Raw genomic sequence first — 19,001 nt, 5'->3', positions numbered from 1 at the left:
ACTCGCTGACCAGTCCCTTGTACTTGGTGAGCTTCAACTCACAGGCCTCTTCCAGGCGGTCTTCCCAAGGGAATGTAAGCTCCAACAGAACCACTTGTTTGGTGGACTCAGACCAGAGAACGACATCCGGTCTTAAGGTAGTGGTCACAATGAGGTTGGGGAACTTGAGTTGCTGCTCCAAGTCCACCAACAGCTGCCAGTCCCTCGCAGTGGCCAGGATACCTGCTGGATGTTCCAGATGTTCTTGCAGCTGGTCTTGGCTGCTCTCCAGCTCTGATGAAGGTGATGGCTTGCTTGGAGGGGCGGGAGCGCTTGGCCCACTTGACTCCTGTAGCAATGGCTTCAGCGATGGCCTTCAGCACCTGGTCATGCCTCCACCTGTACCTTCCCTCTCCCAGTGCCTTTGAGCAGCAACTCAGAATGTGCTCTAGGGTTCCATGCTTGGAACACAGTGGACATGTTGGAGACCCCGCTTTGCCCCATATGTGAAGGTTTGATGGGCTGAGAAGCACATCGTAAACAGCCTGGATGAGAAACTTGATCCGATGTGGCTCTGCCTTCCACAGCTCCGCCCATGTCACTTTCCTCTCGATCGCGTTCTCCATCGTGTCCAGGCACCCTGTTGCCTCATTCCTACTGTCCTGCAGGTTCTCTCCTCCTCGACCACTGCTCTCACCTCCTCCTGGACTAGGCAGCGCTTTTCCTTCCCTTTGGTGGTGTCAATGTGGGGAGTTGAAAAGGAACCCAGTCCAGCCCTGCCTCTTGTTACCACCCCCACCAGCCTTTTATGGTGTAATCTTGCCTCTACTGGTCGAACGGCCTCCTCCGCCTTCCACTTACGACCAGTCCTCACTTCAGTCCCAGCCATTGCCATCTTTAGATCGCTTGAGTCTCTGTATAGCGACACTTCCCTAGCTCTCGTTACCTTGAACTCCTCTTCCAAGGACTTAAGCGGCAGTTGCAGTTTGTTGCGGTGCCCATAGAGTGCGATGCTGCTTAGACTTTTTGGAAGCCCCAGCCATCTTCTGAGGTGGCTGCTGATCTTCCTCTAAGGTTCCCACAGTCGAGATTGGCACTTCATAGACGAGGAGTGGGCACAGGATCCTGGGAAGAATGCCATGCTGGGATAGCCAAGCTTTGAACTTCCCTGGCAATCCAGACCAGTCCACTGACTTCAGCCATTTGTCCAGCTCAGTGCAGGTTGACTGGATGGATGCTGAGTCCCTCAGGGTGCTGTCAAACACCTTGCCTAAGCTCTTGACAGGCTTCTCAGTGATGGTCGGGATTGTTGCATCTCTGACGCTGAACTGGGACTTGTCATCCACCTTTCCTCTTCTCAGCACCATTGATCTTGACTTGGCTGGTTTAAAATGCATCCGTGCCCACTCCATTAGCTTTTCGAGTCCCTTTAGAATCCACCGACAGCCTGGGACTGATTCTGTGGTGACCATAAGGTCATCCATAAATGCTCTGATCGGTGGCTGACGTTGAGCTGACTTCGTCTTGGGCCCTCTGCACTCTAGTTCAGCAGACTTTGTGAGCATATTCATGGCCAGGGAGAACAGAATTACAGAGATGGTATAGCCCGTGATGATTCCGATCTCGATCTTGTGCCAGCCTGATGTCACTGCTCCTGAAGAGGTTCTCATCCTGAAGTTGCTGTAATAGTCAGCGATGAGGTCTCTGACCCTGCTGGGGACGTGATGTTTAGTCAGAGTGAGCTGCACAAGCTTGTGTGGTATTGAGCCATATGCATTTGCCGGATTGAGCCACAGCACTCACAGATTGCCCTTGTTCTCTCTGATGAGCTGCGTTACCACACCTGTTTGTTCCAAGCAACCCGGCATTCCTGCGATTCCACCTTTCTGGACTGATGTGTCGATAAACCTGTTCTTTGAGAGGAAGGTGCACAGCCGGTTGGAGACAACTGATAGAAATATGTATGAAAGGGCACAGAGAAGCCCGAGATGTCCAGCACAGCCATACCTGAGGAGGGATGAAATGGAATGTGCCAGGAAGAACTGGCGAGGCTCCACTCCTGCTGCACTACAAGCTTTTGTGACACACAGCTAGTGAGATTAATGCTGTTTTGACAAAGCCATGCCCTGCGAGTGTCCTCTATAATGACAGCTGTTGTGTCTGTCTCTTGTTTGTTGTGTGTAAAACATACTGAGACAAAGTGCGCTCTGGCCGGAGTCCTCTTCTGCCTCATTCCGATGAGGCAGAGTGACGAACCCCTTGAGAGAAACAAATCTTGACCAAAAGAAGTTTAAGATTTTAGGTATAAATGAGAGATTTGGCTGTAAAGTTGCAGTGTTGGCAAACCAACTGTGCGTATAGGTTACTCATTCCCTTAGCCGATGTCAGGGCTAGGAGAAGCACTATTTTAAGGGATAGGAGCTTAAGGGATAGGAGCTTGAGAGAGATTTTGGCCATCGGCTCAAAAGGGGGATCCCCAGAGTGTGCAGGATGATTGGTATATCCCACTGTGGTGCTAGAGAATGCATGACAGGTTTCTGTCATTTAACTCTCTTTAAAAAGCACTAAATCCAAGGGATGTGAAAAACAAAACAATCGCCTCTAGTTTCGCAGACCGGGCGAGACGAAGGCAAGTTTGGCACACTGTGCGTGCTGGCGCAGCTACTCCTCTTTCCCACCTCCATGCCTCTTACCTGCACAAGTCGGAAAGAGGGAGGAGAGAAGGCGTGAAGTGGGTTTCACACAGCTGATTCACATCACACCAATCAAATGAGCCCTCTCCTCGCCCTTAAATGCGCCGCACGAAGGCGTAATGAGAGTTTACTTACACCATGGCAGAAGAGAGCAGCAGCGTCAGACGGTCAAACTTCTCCCAGGAGAAAACTGATGTTTTGGTCCAGGAGGCCCAAGCTCGCAGTGTCCGAATATACGGAACTGCGAGCAGACCTCCGTGGGCTGATGATGCAAGGGTAGCCTGGGAGGAGGTCACCACAATTGTAAATCAATGTTGCGTTTCTCTCATGCACGCGCGCTCTCTCTTTCTCTCTCGCAGTCTCACTCTGTTTCTTTTCTTTTGACTTTTCTAAGATGACAGATGCTGAATATATACTCCCTATCTGATGCTGTGGCTGTTTGTGGTTGGCTGAGAGGGATGTGAACTCAATAGTTTGACACATTTGGCACGCGTAATGGAAACCCAAGCCGTGGTTGGGTTTCCATTACGCATGCCAAATGTGTCAAATGGTGCCAATCCCCTTTGATCTGACATCAGGTGTGACGGGACGGTCGAAATAGAGATACATTTATGTGCTGATTGCAGATAGTTGCATTGAATAGTGGTTTTTGTGGGTATTTATTGCATTGTTAATGTGCCTGACATTCTGGAAACCTGCCTGTGAGCTTTTGGTGACGTGTGCGCACTGTCCGCCAGTCAGCCAAACTTCCGCTACACCGGCTGCGCTCCGCCTGCGCTGACAGTAGACCTGGTTTCAGCTGGCGAGCTTTTAGCGCACCTTCGGCGAAGTCTTTTGGCACGAAACTGTCACTGTGCCAAGCTGGACCTGTCGACAACTGCCCCTGCTGCGCCGTCACACCCATCTCAGGCAACCTCTAGGCTGGATTACTCTAATTCCCTATTATCAAATAGCTCTAATAAGTCTTTAAAAACTCTCCAGCTAATTCAGAATGCAGCGGCATGTGTACTAACAGGAACTAAGAAACAACATCATATTTCTCCTGTTTTGACTTCTCTGCACTGGCTCCCTGTAAAATCCAGAATTGAATTTTAAATCCTACTCCTAACTTACAAAGCTTTAAATGGTCAGGCTCCGTCATATCTTAGAGAGCTCATAGTGCCCTATTATTCCACTAGAACACTGTGCTCTGAGAAAGCAGGGTTACTCGTGGTCCCGAAAGTCACCAAAAGTAGATCAGGAGCCAGAGCCTTCAGCTATCAGGCTCCTCTCCTGGCTCCTCTCCTGTGGAATCATCCTCCTGTTGCCTCCACATTTAAAACTAGACTTAAGACTTTCCTTTTTGATAGCTCTTATAGTTAGGGCTGGCTCAGGCTTGTCTTGTACCAGCCCCTGGTTAGGCTGACTGAGGCCTAGTCTCTCTCTCCCTCTCTTTCGCTCTCCTTTGCTAACACTCATGTACTGTTACTGCATCTCGCTAACTCGGCTGTACTACATGTCACTAACTCAGCTTCTTCTCCGGAGCCTTTGTGCTCCACTGTCTCGCAGGTTAACTTATGTCGCAGTGGTGCCTGGATAGTGTGACGTGGGTGGTTGTGCTGCTGCTGTGGTCTTGCCTGATGCCTCCTGCTGTGTTATCATTAGTCATACTTCTACTGTTATTATACACATATGATTATTGTCACGTATGTATACTATCAGATATTAATATATACTTTCAACATATTGTTCCACAATAGCCCTAATTAGAATTATATTATTACTTTAATTTATGTTGCTGTAAGCTACTGTCATTACCGTCTGTCCTGCATGTCTCTCTGTCTCTGTCTCTCTTTCTGTCTCATTGTGTCATACGGATTACTGTTAATTTATCATGTTGATCTGTTCTGTACGACATCTATTGCACGTTTGTCCATCCTGGAAGAGGGATCCCTCCTCAGTTGCTCTTCCTGAGGTTTCTACCATTTTTTTCCCCATTAAAGGGTTTTTTGGGGGGTCCTAAGGAGAGAGGGATGTTGTATGCTGTAAAGCCCTCTGAGGCAAATTATGATTTTTGATTTTGGGCTTTATAAATAAAACTGATTGATTGATTGATTGATTGATTGATTGATTGATTGATTGACTGTTAATCAAAGGCAGGTCCACAATTGGCCACACCCGCCTGTTTTCTTTGGTGTGATATAGTAGCAGAAATAGAACCCATCATTCTCCTCTCCTGCAGGGACATAGTTGAACGCTTCCTTCTCCAGCAGGTTTGACAGCCCTGCCGTCAGGACTGTTATCTTTGCCTGAGATGACATTATCTCTTCCACCACACGAGAAGTGGTGTGCTGATGTGTTTCTGTTGCTCATCTTAATCAAAACTTGCGTTCCCCATATCCCGTCATTGCCTCTGATGCTGGTGTTTTTGAGGCAGGTCAGCGGGCAGGTGGGACCAAGGCCTCTGGCTCTTGCCTTGATGGCCCTGGGCTTGTTGGGCTGCATCTTGGGTGCATCTTCACTAAAGACATTTTCAAGTTGAAACAGTTTGAAGTATGTATTTTAAGTAGGTTAAGCTAACCTCAGAACAGGACTTTTGGCAAGCAGTTGGCACGTATTACTTAAATTTGTGCCAAAATGTTTAAATTATCAATGGATCTGTTGCTTATTTCAAGTTAAGAAATCCATAAGACTTTGGATTTCTTAGAGTGGTGTCTTCAGCTAAGGTCTGAGTGCTGGATTTTTTCAGGTAACCTGCAACTCTCCTGCCAGACCAGCTGCAGTGACACAGCAAATGTACAATCCAGAGAATCAGGTGACAGAGACAGAGCCAAAGAGCGTAGTGACATTCAGCAGAGGAAGAAAGACACCACCACGGATAATGTGAGAGCTCAAGAACACTTCAAATACCTTTATACTAAAGTGTGCATTTGTGTCAGCTGACAAAAAAGTCTTTTTAACCATATAAGGTACAAGTCCAATAGTTTGATGTCATCCCTCTCTTTAGGAGACATGCAGCATCACTTTATCGAAAGCTTCACTGGTTTTGCAGCTTTGATGTGAATTTCTCACTAATTATCTTTCTTTATAGTTGAGTCAGTCAGAGGCTATAACAGTGGCTTTGGAGGAGGTGAGAAGGAAACAAACAGAAATACTGACCTGGCCTCTGACAGGTCCAGAGGATGCAGGTAGAGCAGCTGCAAACAGTCCAGCCTGTCAAGACAAGTCACTGCCTACTGACAGTAGCAGTGATATCCATTTACATGTTAATGTTTGAAGTACACAAAAAGAATTATACACTATAAATAGCCACTAGGATGACAACATATCCAGCTGGTAATAAACATGCAAAACATTGTCTACTTGGTTTCAAATAGAGGATAACCAAAAAGATGCTGAATTTGTATCATTTACTGTAGCTGTACTGTTTTTCAGACGGACATCATGCCGCTTTAATACAGATCCACAACATGCTGACTGAGGTGCTCACCAAACAGCATGTGGAGAAAGATAATCTTGCCCAAAAACAGTGGTGAGTTCAGGAACTTCTCCCTTGCTTCACTTTTGAAGCTTTGTAAGCCAGCAGGAATGATACTGTGTTACACAGTGTTTTCATTTTGAGAACATGGTAAAATTACAAAAAAAAGGAAGTGAATTACTTACTTACTGTACAGTGTACAGTTTGTGCAAGCAGTGAGTTATTAGAAATACAAATAATGTCTTTACAGGACATGGTTACAATGACTTGTTTGTCTTCTTGAAGCTGTCATATATCTCTCAAAAGCAGATTTTGACTATTGCCAAACACAACAATGTCTACAACTATAACACTGAGGGCCAGATCTACTAAAGGTTTGCGTGTATAAAAACGTGTGCAAACTCGTTGCACACACAAGAAAATGTACAAACTGATTTACTAACAGTGCGCACTAAAGGTTGCGTCTTTCAAAGGTGCAAAATAGCGCGTCTGCATCCAGTTAGTACGTTTGCTGCAGTGACTATGCAATATGGGGCGTTTACACATAATTGTGCGTGTGCTGGGAGGAGAAAATGTAAATATATTAATTTAGCACACGCAAAGTGATTTATCAAACCTGAAAGCAATTTTTCTCACAGAAACTGCGTCTATATTTAACACGTGTCAAAGGGAGGTGCAAACGGTTTGTATGCGTAATTGCGCACTGTTGGGAAGAGGAGGAGCTAAATATGATCATTGGCAATAATTCATAATTATTAATATTAATTATGGATTAAAAAAAATAAAATATATAATAATAATCAAAAATATTTGATTAATTAATTAATAATTAATTAATTATTACATAAGCATAATAATCGAATTAGCTTACAGCGGGGCACCACCGGGAAAACCGGACCAATGATCAGACGTAAATTCAGTCTCAAGAGAGTTCACTTAGGAAGCTAATTCTAGGGAGATATCAGCAACTATAAGATGAACAGGAAGGAGTGGAGCTCAGGCACTGACTTTGTCAACCAGCTTCATCACAGTATACAATGAAAAACCAAAGCAACCTCTCTTTGCAGTATAACAGGGTTTATTCACACTGATGACATTAATTTACAACCAACATCAACATTGCTCTATAAATCCTATCAACTATAAAACATTACCGAATCAACCAGCAAGCATCAAGAAGGGTGTGTGTGTGTGTGTGTGTGTGTGTGTGGGGGTGTGGGAGGAAGTGGGTGAGTGAGCGAGAATGTGTGTGTGTGTGTGTGTGTATGTGTATGTATGTCTGGGCGAGTGGGTGTGTGAGAGAGAGAGAGGCGTGTGAGCGCAGCAAGATGGCGGCTGTGACGCTGCAAGCTATGTCACGCAATGGTGGCTCGCCAAGAAAGCACGCGACTCAGAAAAAGGAGGGGAGCCGGTAGAGAGGGAAGTTCGAATTGCTCGGCTCCAAGTGTAGGTTAGTGGAAGAGAGGAAGAGAGAAAGGGAAGCACTCAGAAGTGTGGTCACGCAGGCGGTATTGAGGTGCAGTAACCCGTCTGTGTTACGCAGAGACGCGCTCGGCTCAGCTGGTGAGCGGCGTGAATCTGGACATTGAACCAACATAGCCGAAGTACTGATCAATCCCGCGTGCGGGGCGACACAATAGCGGTCCGATGAGGTCGGATCACTGCGTATTACAAGCAGACGCAAACGGGCAGGAGAATAACAGACAGCAGCAACACAGGCAATATTTTTACAATATCAATGCAGCCAAAATCGGACGCAGCGGTCCGTATCAACAAGCCCTTACAAAACTTAAAAAGAAAACACACACTAATATATATCTGCCCAGAGCTAAAGCCTCTTACTGTTGCAGAAGGTGGAGTGATGTGTCGGTCGTTCCTCGTGCGTCCTTTGTTACGGCAGAGGTGAAGTGGTTAGCGGCTCACAGCGGCTAACGGGTCCTCGGCGAGGGGGCAAGTCTCTGGCGAGGTGAGTTAATTCCGGCTCGTAGCGGGGAATCACTCGGGGAAAAGAAGGGGGTCCTTGTCCTTCTTCTTGAAACAGGCAGTCCTTGTTATCTACCAAACTTCGCATCCGCGGGCATCCGGGTGAGAGGGTCAATCCGTGGTCTCGTACCGGGCTACTCTGTGTTCCTCGGCGCACAGAGTGAGGGAGAGGAGAGATCAGCTCGACCAGCGAGGGAAATCCGTAGGCCTAAAACGCGTCTAACTGTGCACAGTAATAACTCTTTCTAACGCGTTCGCCACGTGGGACGAGTTGCTAAGCTTTAGGAACAGTTGTGGGTACTTCTATTAGCTATGGGATCACAGCCAGAAGCGTTTCCCTCAGGTACGCTTTGTGATGATATACCCCGGCGTAACGTCATCGGTGCGGGGTTGGCCATGGCGGATTTCACCCAATGGGAGCTGTGTATTTCAAGGGACCTCTGCTGGTCAGCTGGGGTGCTGTGTTGGGGGTTGAATCAGCTGATTCACACAGAGAACGGGGGTTGACTGATTCCTTTGTTCTTTTGGGCGCCAACATGTGGTCTCAGGCTTTGATTGTTACATGTAGGCCCAAAAGTTTATGGATAAAGTGTAGGCCTTTGTTAGAAATCCTTGTACGGCACAACACGCACACACTGCTGTGGTTATTGTTGCAAGAAGGAGACATCGAAACGATGAAAGAAGATGTAAAGAATGCATTTTTCACCCTTATGTGAAGCAAGCAACACAGGCTGGAGCAGAATGCCATGCTGGAGGAGAACTCCTCCTCTCTGACATACTAACACACACACACACACACACACACACACACACACACACATTGAACACGCGATTGAATGAATGAATGAACATTGGAAGTGGTTCAGCCACAGTCCCGCCGGCTGGCGCGGTCACTGTTGAAATTACATTCGTTTTTTATTATTAACAAAATGTTTTTTTATTGACCGTATGAATGGTTTTGTTTTCAAATAAATATTTGGAAACGAAAATGTATGCTTTGGTGTACTTTTACAGAGTTTTGCAATATGTATAGCAGCCTGTTGTATGTATCAAAATGTATAATTTTCAGCAGCGGTCGGAGGTATAAATGGTCAGAAGTGTAGTGTGTTTCATTTTTGTAACTTAAAGGCTTCAGAAAACATACAAGACACATTTTTAGGAAAAGTCATAGGAAGAGAAGCTTGTAGGTTTTATCTAAAAAGAGTTATTTGCATTATAAAAACCCAAACAGACCTTCATGGCGGTTCTAGTGTTAAACATAATGCTGTAGATTAGAATACAAGTGTTAGTGTGCCCCAATAAACTGCAGAGCATTGCAAAGTTAAGCAAATCAACATTTACTGAAAAAAAAAGATGATTGAAGTCACTTTCTAGATTCTAGGGACTAGGTTAATTGGTAACTCTAAATTGTCCATAGGTGTGAATGTGAGCGTGAATGGTTGTTTGTCTCTATGTGTCAGCCCTGCGATAGTCTGGCGACCTGTCCAGGGTGTACCCTGCCTCTCACCCGATGTCAGCTGGGATAGGCTCCAGCCCCCCCACGACCCTCAACAGGATGAAGCGGTTAGAAGATGAATGAATGAATGAATGAATTATCAAACGAAATACTCAGTCTCATTAACGTTTCATTATTTTAAGCCACGCAAAATCATATTAAAGACACATTGTTTCAGTCACAGAATATATTAGGCTATAGCTCTAACATTTATCGTGGCAAAAAAACTAAACTAAACAATTCTTTATCGTATAGCCTATTTTACACAAAATGAATATTCACGGCCAATATAAGAAAACTTAAACGTGACAGTTGAGTGTATTATTTGCGTTTCCTTTACGCAGGTGGAACTTGCCCGCCGTGTGCACCTCTCCTCCCTCTCCGGTGCCTGGCTGTTGGTCACAGATTTCTTCCCATATAGTGTTCCTTTGTTAGACAGTCAGATTTCTTTGCTGTAGCTCATTTAAGTGTTTATTGGCCTCATTTACCAACACCTCTAATTCCATAGGGTCGAATTTCACTTTGCGCTTTCTCTCCTAACTTGCCATGCTGCAAACCATAAAACACGCAAAACCCTCATTTAAATAGGGTGTCTCCAACATGTTTGCACCCGTTGTCATTTATGCAGTCACTCTTAGTAGATCACCCACAAACCACAGTTCAGCCCCACACGCAAAATTCTAGATTGCGCAGGCAAATTAGTACACGCAAATTGGGATCTTAGTAGATCCGGCCCTGAATGTAATGTCATATTTGCTAGCCTGAGTAGAGGGGTCAGTTTGCATGAGACTACACTGTTCTCATTTTCAAACATAGAATTGTTTGTTTATCCAAACGTCAATAAGTGTGAGTGCCGATCAGCATTCACACTGTCGTTATCCATATCTTTATTCTTGCATATGCTTAGTGTGAATACTGATTCAGCATCCAAACTATTGTTCTTTGAATCGTTATTATTAGTGTGAATGCTGATTCAGATGCTTTCAAACTATTGTTATCCTACTCCTTCTTGTGCCAGTGCTGATTCAGCGTTCACACTATCTAGATTCAAATCTTTATTCTTATTTCACTTCCATACATTTTTTTGGACTCTACATCTGCATACTGTCAGCTACAGAAACCATGTCAGATTTTTCCCATCAGCCCAGTTCAATGCTTTGAGGTGAGACATACGCACAAGCAGGTCAGGTGGAAAGGCGTTACAGTGCAGTCTTTTTTCAGATAATACAACACTGGAGATCACATTTATTTTTCACTCAAGGGATTCCACTTGCTTGAACACAGAGTTTAGATGCCCAGGGCAAGTGTGAGCCCTGTGACAAGGAAAAAAGAAGCCTTTGGTGGACAGGTAATGCTACAAGGTAGAGTGCACTCAGTGCACTGTGGCGATTTAGTTAATTCAACATACATTTTTTCTCCATCAACCAATCGATTGGTTTAAGAGTAAGAAGAATTTCAATCGACCAAGATTTTCTTTGGTTGACTACAGCCCTAGTATATAGTGTCCTTAGAGTGGGTGACACTGATGACGTCACCCAATCTAAAGCCTGTTATAGTGGTAGGGTGCTCGACACTTTTGAAGAGTGTGACTCGACAGAATTATGTATTTTCGACATAAAAAAAGTGTCACTCAACACTGTCCTGTCATGTCGAGAATTTTATGTCACACCTGAATCATTGGTGTCATTGATTGGTAGTGTTACTTTTGTCATCATGGAGATGGTGGTTTTCAGTCCACCGACTGCATTTAGCGTCTCTGTCCACAGAAGCAGTCGTCTGTCAGCAGCAGCTACTGCTGAGTTTAGAGGACAGCGGCCAGCAAAGAGGCTTTCACCAGGCTGACTGACAACAGACATTAACTGAAGCAAAATATTTCCATGTTAGCTCCGTGGGAAGAAACCAACAGTGTCTGTATTCATTGATTCTTGATTTTTTTTCTCAGTCAACTGTAGCAAGTGAGGAGAATATAGAGCTCGAAGGCAGACTGGGAGCTGATCACTCAACACACTCAAAACACATGCACAGTGGGATATTTGTGTGATGTTAAACAGCTTTCTGGGCCGATTGTCCTTCATTTAATACTTCAGAAATACTGCAAAAAATGTATGGGGTCTCTGGTTACCATGGATATAACTGAAAACCTTTTGTTAAAACATAAATTAAGGAAGCCGGATTTTGAAAATAAAAGCCCCCAGCTGGTAAAAGGAGTTTATTCTGAAAATACAAAGCTAGAGGGGTTGACATGACACATTTTCATACTCTGGATGGATTTTAAATCTCCTTCAAAATAAATGTCTTTAAAAATCAGCCAGGTTTCACTGAAGAAAAAAAGAAAGAAAGGGTAGTTTACCTGGGGTCCATGGACAAGGCTGGATTGTCAATATAAATATATATCCAGACGTTAAGTATAGTTTAACAGGGGGCCCAGACAAGGCAAAATTTCCTAAATAAAAGCCCCGAAATTATAATATAATCAAAATTCAAAGTTTTCTTTAATTATTTTTATTTTAAGTACTTGCAGTGAATGGAAAAAACATTGAAATCATTAATCCACTGCACTTTAAAATTCTACTTCCCTCTGTAGTTTTTTTTTTGTTGGCAGGCCTTATTTAAGCTTTAAACAGGTCACAAAGTATTTATTCCTCCCCCGTACATTTTGTGATCAATTACTACCTATGCGTACCTTCATCTACAGATACCAGCACATGTCAAAATGTTTTACTCTTTATGGACATTTATTTTTGTATTTTTCTGTGTTTTATGCATTTTAAAGTACAAAGCATTTCTTCTTTTAGCCTTTTGAAATATTAAATTGTTATTATGGCTTTACAGTTCAACTTCCAGGGTTTAAGCAGTGCAGTGCAATGCAATTCCGCTTAAGATTCCTGTTTTCAGCAATGCTTTGCAGTTTAGTGTAGTATTCAGGACTCACATGATTTTTCTGCAGAAAACGTGTTTTCTAGTTAAAATAACGTCACCCCAAATAAATGCTCCAGGTTGAAAGAAATGCATTGATGGATTCCAGTCAGCAAGATAATACTAATAATACATCATATTTATAGATCACTACTCATGCATGCTTTCCATGTGAAATTGAGTAGTATTAAAACAAAAACAAAAAACACCATAAAATTACAATGTTTTGACAGTGTGCCTGGAGACAGGTCCCAACATTGAACCCTAAAATCAATCAAGCATATTATATACAAAGTTACGTATTTTTAATGTGAGATTTTTGGACTCAGAAATATACAATTATTTTTGTAAGCTTTCTTTTGGACATCTTATTTATTATAATTAAATTGACAATTAAATTAAATTAAATTAAATTAAATTAAATTAAATTTCAAATGTCATTACTGAGATTGTGAGGACTCCATGTTGATAAACTCTAGACAGTTGTGATTAATGTGGATATTTTGGGTGCATTCACACTAATTTTTGTTTCCAAAATGTGGTTTAGATATGAAGTTTATTTGTTAACTTAGTTCAGGAGCAGGGCCATGCCTCAACCACACCCCTGATTACCTGTCAAGTGTACTTATACCTGGTCAACCCATCCTACTCCGTTTGTCTCAGATTTCTCGAGAACATGTCTGAACGCATTATCAAACATCAACAACGCAGAAACTTAGGTTTCAAAAGAATGATGGATCCTGAATTACAAATCAACCCACATGATTCAGAAGATGATTTGTATGATCATCTGTTCGATTATTGTATTGTAGATTATCCTCCAGCCATGATAGAACAAGCAGACCACAGCCAAGCCTCTCAGCGGAGCCGCCTGCGCCTAGTGATAACCGCGCTGAAGTCAAGCCGGCGTCTCCAGTCAGTGTCGCCAAACGAGATCTCTCCAACTTCTGATCGATCTCCGTGCTCCTCTTCTCCTTCCACGAGGGCCGAATAGAGGCCCACAGAGACGAAGGAGCCGGCACCAAAGCTGGCAACAGCACCAGCAATCTTCCTCTGGTACAGCCCCCGGCTATCCACCATGAGCGCACACACGGCGCGCACTCCTCTTCAATGCGGCCGTCTCCACGTCAACAAAGAGAGCCCAGCATCAGACAATGGACTGTCACCCACCTTCAACGAGTCCTGAAGGGAAAAGGCATTCCCTTCCACCGCAACAACAACAAAGCAACGATGTTCAAGCTATACACAGCTTGCATCAGTAACTCTGGCAGCAACAGTCTCTGAGCCTCCCGCACTTCCAGCCACCACACCAGAGGCTATCACCACCAGCGTCGTCTCGAATGAAGTCACCGGGCTTTTGCCACCTCCAGGGCCACAACCTGCATCATCAGCCCCCCTAGTGGGGGCCAGGTCTTATTACCCCCTGTGCCTACTTCCTCTGTGTTTGACTTTTCTCAAATAACGTCAGCTTTCTTCTCATCCCTGTGTTCGCAGAGTTCACAAAATCCCTGTGCACATACATCCTTTCATGCCATCATCCCTTCCTCTACCTTTCCTTCACCTGCATACAATAACATGGCTCCTGCTCCTTCCTTTTCCATCATAGTCAACACTGCAGCACAAGAGCCCCATCCAGTAACTCAACCACCACAGGCTAATTAAGTTGGCAATTCTCAGCCGCCTCCTTCATTTCCAACTAGTGATGGTGAAATCGAAGCTTCATGAAGCAGTGAACCACTCTGACACAACTGCTTCAAGAATGACACGCTGCTTCGAAGCATTTCATACAGTCAGAAGAGTGACACCTGCTGGCTGTGTGTCAGAACTGCATCTAAGTGGAAGACCTGAAAAAGCCTCAGGACTGGCTGTAATGAGGCCTCGCTCTCAGTAGTCAGTTGTGGGCATGCTGAAGTGGGGAACTAAACACTGTCTCGGAACACTTCCGCTTCAAAAGATTGACACTATGTCGAGCAAACTGGCTCGAGCGTAACATCACTATTTCCAACTGGTCTATCCTCATCCCTCATCCATTCGACCCTCATCCCTTCACCCCTCAACCTTTCATCCATTCAACCCTTCATCCCTCATCCACTGGACCTGTGACCCTCATACCTTCATCCCTCAACCATCTCTCTCTTACAAGCTATGCGGAGCCCCCTCCCACCCTGCCACAGCATGCACAGTCAGTGTTCCACCACCACACTCACGTCCCTCTTCCTCACACAGTGCCTCAGTCTTTTCGACTCACTTTCAGAAGCCCTGTGTTGGATCCTGACCAACAATTACAGACTCCTTTACATTCTTCATCTTCCCGACGATTTCCTCATTGTCAATCCACCATTCTCACCTCCTCACCACGGGCTCACTACTCTTACACAAGCTTTCACAGAACTTGGTGTCCCTCTCTCTGGAGAGAAAACCTCAGGGCCAAGCACTGAATTTCAAGGCATCAACCTGGACTACATTTCCTTTTAAGGCATCTTTGCCCACAGAGAAAGTACAGCGCATCACTCTGCTTTGTCAGACTATCCTCTGGTAGACAGATGCACAAAACGCCAGGCACTGGCCCTTCTCGACCACCTCAGTTATGCCATTCACATAATTCCACAAGCCAGATCTTTCCTGTCCAATCTTTTAACTAAAGCCGTAGCCATCCCCTCTCTCCATCATAATGTTGTTTTGTATGATGCATGCAAAATGGAAATCCATTTGTGGCAACATTTCCTTTCTTCTTTGAATGGGATTTCTTTCCTCTGTGATGATTTCGTCATCCAGCTTTACATGGATGCAGCTCCATCCCTAGGCCTCTGGGGTTCTCTTCTTGGAATAGCATTTCTTTCTTCTATGACGACTTCATCACTCAACCAGAGGACATTCAACTTTACATGGACACAGCTCCTTCCGTAGGTTTCAGTGGTTACTATGGAGAGAAATGTTTCGCTTCCCCATGGCCTGCAGAGATCAAAGCCCTTGACTCAGATTCCCACTCTTCCTCATCTGCGCTTCATGAGCTATATCCCATCATCATAGTTGCCATTCTTTGGGTGCCTTGAATGGTCTACGAAGTCCATATTAATACACTGACAACACTGCAGTTGTAGAGATCTTTAACAAAAGGCGATCTCGTTCCCCAGCCATCATGCAGTTAATGCGCAGATGTAACATGGTCAAATACAGCAGTAACAAATGTTTGAAATATTTATTTGTGATGTTTAAGCATTATAATTACACAAAACTTCTGTTAATAGTTAAAACCTGACATGCCAGTTAGGTGGAACGTTTGAGACTCAGTTCCTGTACCCCTCCGTTTGTTTTTGTGGGTCCCCACCCCTATATATGATGTCTTCCGCGCTAACCTCTCCCCCTTTGTCACTGCACGATGTGTGAGAGGTAAGCAGCTTTGTTGCCGGACATTTCCGTGTTTCAGCCACACTAACACATGCATGTAAAAGTTGCTCTGCTAACATAAACTTACCGAGAGTATGCTAAAAAGTTTCTATATCATTGAATTTGTATAGGAGCTGGAGTAGAGAGCATGTCTGACCGACATTTATGTTACATTTACTCTTCATCAGGTATGTTTTCCATGCATGTGTTTTTGATACGCCCCTTTGTCACTGCACGATGTGTGAGAGGAGCTGGAGTAGAGAGCATGTCTGACCGACGTTTATGTTACATTTACTCTTCATCAGATTAAACGGAGATCGTCTCCAAAGACATCTTGGTCTGGGCCTCATTAAAACACAATGCAGACAACACTAGCTACCACCGGTTACACAGACTCACATTAATTCAGCTCAACAGCAGTTCATTCTCAGGGCAGCCCGCATTCCTGGTTACCACGACAGCATTGACGATTCAGTGTCTTGTTTCTCATTCCAGAAATTCAGACACTTGGCCCCAGAATCGGATCTCCACCCCACACCAGTCCCACCATTTTCAGTCACGACATTGAACTAGCTCCTCAGCTGAGAAACCTCTTTAACGCTTCACAAGAAGCCATCCTTAACAGCGTCGCCCCAAGCACTCTCTCCGCCCACTTAACCGGCTGGAATTTCCTCAAGGCATATCATGCCACTTACCTGCTGTCTCTGGACATCATATCCATATGCAATTTCATCATCCATGCTCATTCCAAAATCCGGTCCTCCACCAACCAAACCTTCCTAGCTGGTATCAACTGTTGTGGCGTACAAGGATTTCTAACAAAGGCCTACACTTTATCCATAAACTTTTGGGCCTACATGTAACAATCAAAGCCTGAGACCACATGTTGGCGCCCAAAAGAACAAAGGAATCAGTCAACCCCCTTTCTCTGTGTGAATCAGCTGATTCAACCCCCAACACAGCACCCCAGCTGACCGGCAGAGGTACATAATACAGGTAATAGGTAATACACAGCTCCCACTGGGTGAAATCCGCCATGGCCAACCCCACACTGATGACGTCACGCCGGGGTATATCATCACAAAGCGTACCTGAGGGAAACGCTTCTGGCTGTGATCCTCATAGCCAATAGAAGTACCCACAACTGTTCCTAAAGCTTAGCAACTCTTCCCACGTGGCAAACGCTTTAGAAAGAGTTATTACTGTGCACAGTTAGACGCGTTTTAGGCCTACGGATTTCCCTCGCTGGTCGAGCTGATCTCCTCTCCTCTCCCTCACTCTGTGCGCCGAGGAACACAGAGTAGCCAGTCTGAGACCACAGATTGACCCTCTCACCCGGATGCCCACGGATGCGAAGTTTGGTAGATAACAAGGACTGCCTGCTTCAAGAAGAAGGACAAGGACCCCCTTCTTTCCCCGAGTGATTCCCCGCTACGAGCCGGAATTAACTCGCCTCGCCAGAGACTTGCCCCCTCGCCGAGGACCCGTTAGCCGCCGTGAGCCGCTAACCACTTCACCTCTGCCGCAACAAAGGACGCACAAGGAACGACCGACACATCACTCCACCTTCTGCAACAGTAAGAGGCTTTAGCTCTGGGCAGATATTAGTTAGTGTGTGTTTTCTTTTTGTAAGGGCTTGTTGATACGGACTGCCGCGTCCGATTTTGGCTGCATTGATATTGTAAAAATATTGCTTGTGTTGCTGCTGTCTGTTATTCTTCTGCCCGTTTGTGTCTGCTTGTAATACGTAGTGATCCGACCTCGTCGGACCGCTATTGTGTCGCCCCGCACACGGGATTGATCAGTACTTCGGCTGTGTTGGTTCAATGTCCAGATTCACGCCGCTCACCAGCTGAGCCGAGCTCGTCTCTGCGTAACACAGACAAGTGCTTCCCTTTCTCTCTTCCTCTCTTCCACTAACCTACACTTGGAGCCGAGCAATTTGAACTTCCCTCTCTACCGGCTTGGCGAGCTGCCATTGCGTGACGTAGCTTGCAGCATCACAGCCGCCATCTTGCTACGCTCACACGCCTCTCTCTCTCTCACACACCCACTCGCTCAGACACACACACACCACACACACTCACACATTCTCGCTCACTCACCCACTTTCTCCCACACTCTCATACACACCCACACACACACACACACACCCTTCTTGATGCTTGCTGGTTGATTCGGTAATGTTTTATAGTTGATAGGGTTTATAGAGCAATGTTGATGTTGGTTGTAAATTAATGTCATCAGTGTGAATAAACCCTGTTATACTGCAAAGAGAGGTTGCTTTGGTTTTTCATTGTATACTGTGATGAAGCTGGTTGAAAAAGTCAGTGCCTGAGCTCCACTCCTTCCTGTTCATCTTATAGTTGCTGATATCTCCCTACAATTAGCTTCCTAAGTGAACACTCTTGAGACTAAATTTACGTCTGATCATTGGTCCGGGTTTTCCCGGTGGTGCCCCGCTGTAAGCTAATTTGATTATTATTCTTATGTAATAACTAATTAGTTATTAATTAATTAATCAAATATTTTAATAATCCATAATTAATATTAATAATTATGAATTATTGCCAATGATCATATTTAGCTCCTCCTCTTCCCAACACAACTTAGTTATTAAACTAATCACTGGCCACCATTGCCCTTCAGTCACTCACTCTCATGTCACAGTGTTGATCAAAGGCTTGCATAAACTGGAGCCCACTCTCACAGCTAGATGCTTGCCACTCACCTCTGACCTTCTAAGCCTCTGTATTCGTTCTCTACACTCAGGCTACATATCCCGTATGGTTGACTTAACCCTAGAATCCATGTTTCTGCTGGCTTTCTTTGGCTTCCTAAGGTGCTCAGATTCTGCACCTACTTCAGCCTCCTACAACCCTGCTCATCAGCCCAGCCCTGACATCACCATCCAAACTTCGGACTCCCTCATATTCACCATGCTCTAGGTATGCGGCCAATGCATCACCTCAACACTCTCTCTTTCTCACCGAAGCAGAATAAATGGCCACTCGATTCTGGTTCCAGAAACATTTTCACAAAGTCCTCTGGATTTCAGGCATATCCTCAGAATATTACTCAAGCCATTCTT

At 44.8% G+C, this 19,001-nt stretch overlaps 1 protein-coding gene across 5 annotated transcripts in view; it reads left to right on the top strand.

The window, feature by feature from the left end:
* LOC125890241 (beta-1,3-galactosyl-O-glycosyl-glycoprotein beta-1,6-N-acetylglucosaminyltransferase 4-like) overlaps positions 1-19,001 on the top strand; it is an 80,619-nt gene that overhangs the window by 40,439 nt on the left and 21,179 nt on the right. Inside the window, exons 6-8 of one of the 5 annotated variants that reach the window (XM_049578784.1) lie at positions 5,401-5,534; positions 5,743-5,839; positions 6,087-6,183. The exons of 1 other annotated variant lie outside the window; for it this stretch is intronic. In XM_049578784.1, the coding sequence (XP_049434741.1) occupies positions 5,401-5,534; positions 5,743-5,839; positions 6,087-6,183 (328 nt within the window). Of the gene's footprint in view, positions 1-5,400; positions 5,535-5,742; positions 5,840-6,086; positions 6,184-13,335; positions 17,179-18,752; positions 18,859-19,001 lie in introns of those variants that run through there. 3 more of the 5 variants (XM_049578785.1, XM_049578786.1, XM_049578791.1) reach the window with 3 other exon arrangements.

Source organism: Epinephelus fuscoguttatus, linkage group LG6, assembly GCF_011397635.1.
Source record: "Epinephelus fuscoguttatus linkage group LG6, E.fuscoguttatus.final_Chr_v1".
NCBI classification, from domain to species: domain Eukaryota; kingdom Metazoa; phylum Chordata; class Actinopteri; order Perciformes; family Serranidae; genus Epinephelus; species Epinephelus fuscoguttatus.
Note: the sequence above shows the minus strand (reverse complement) of the source record. Positions and strands in the feature narration are given on the sequence as shown.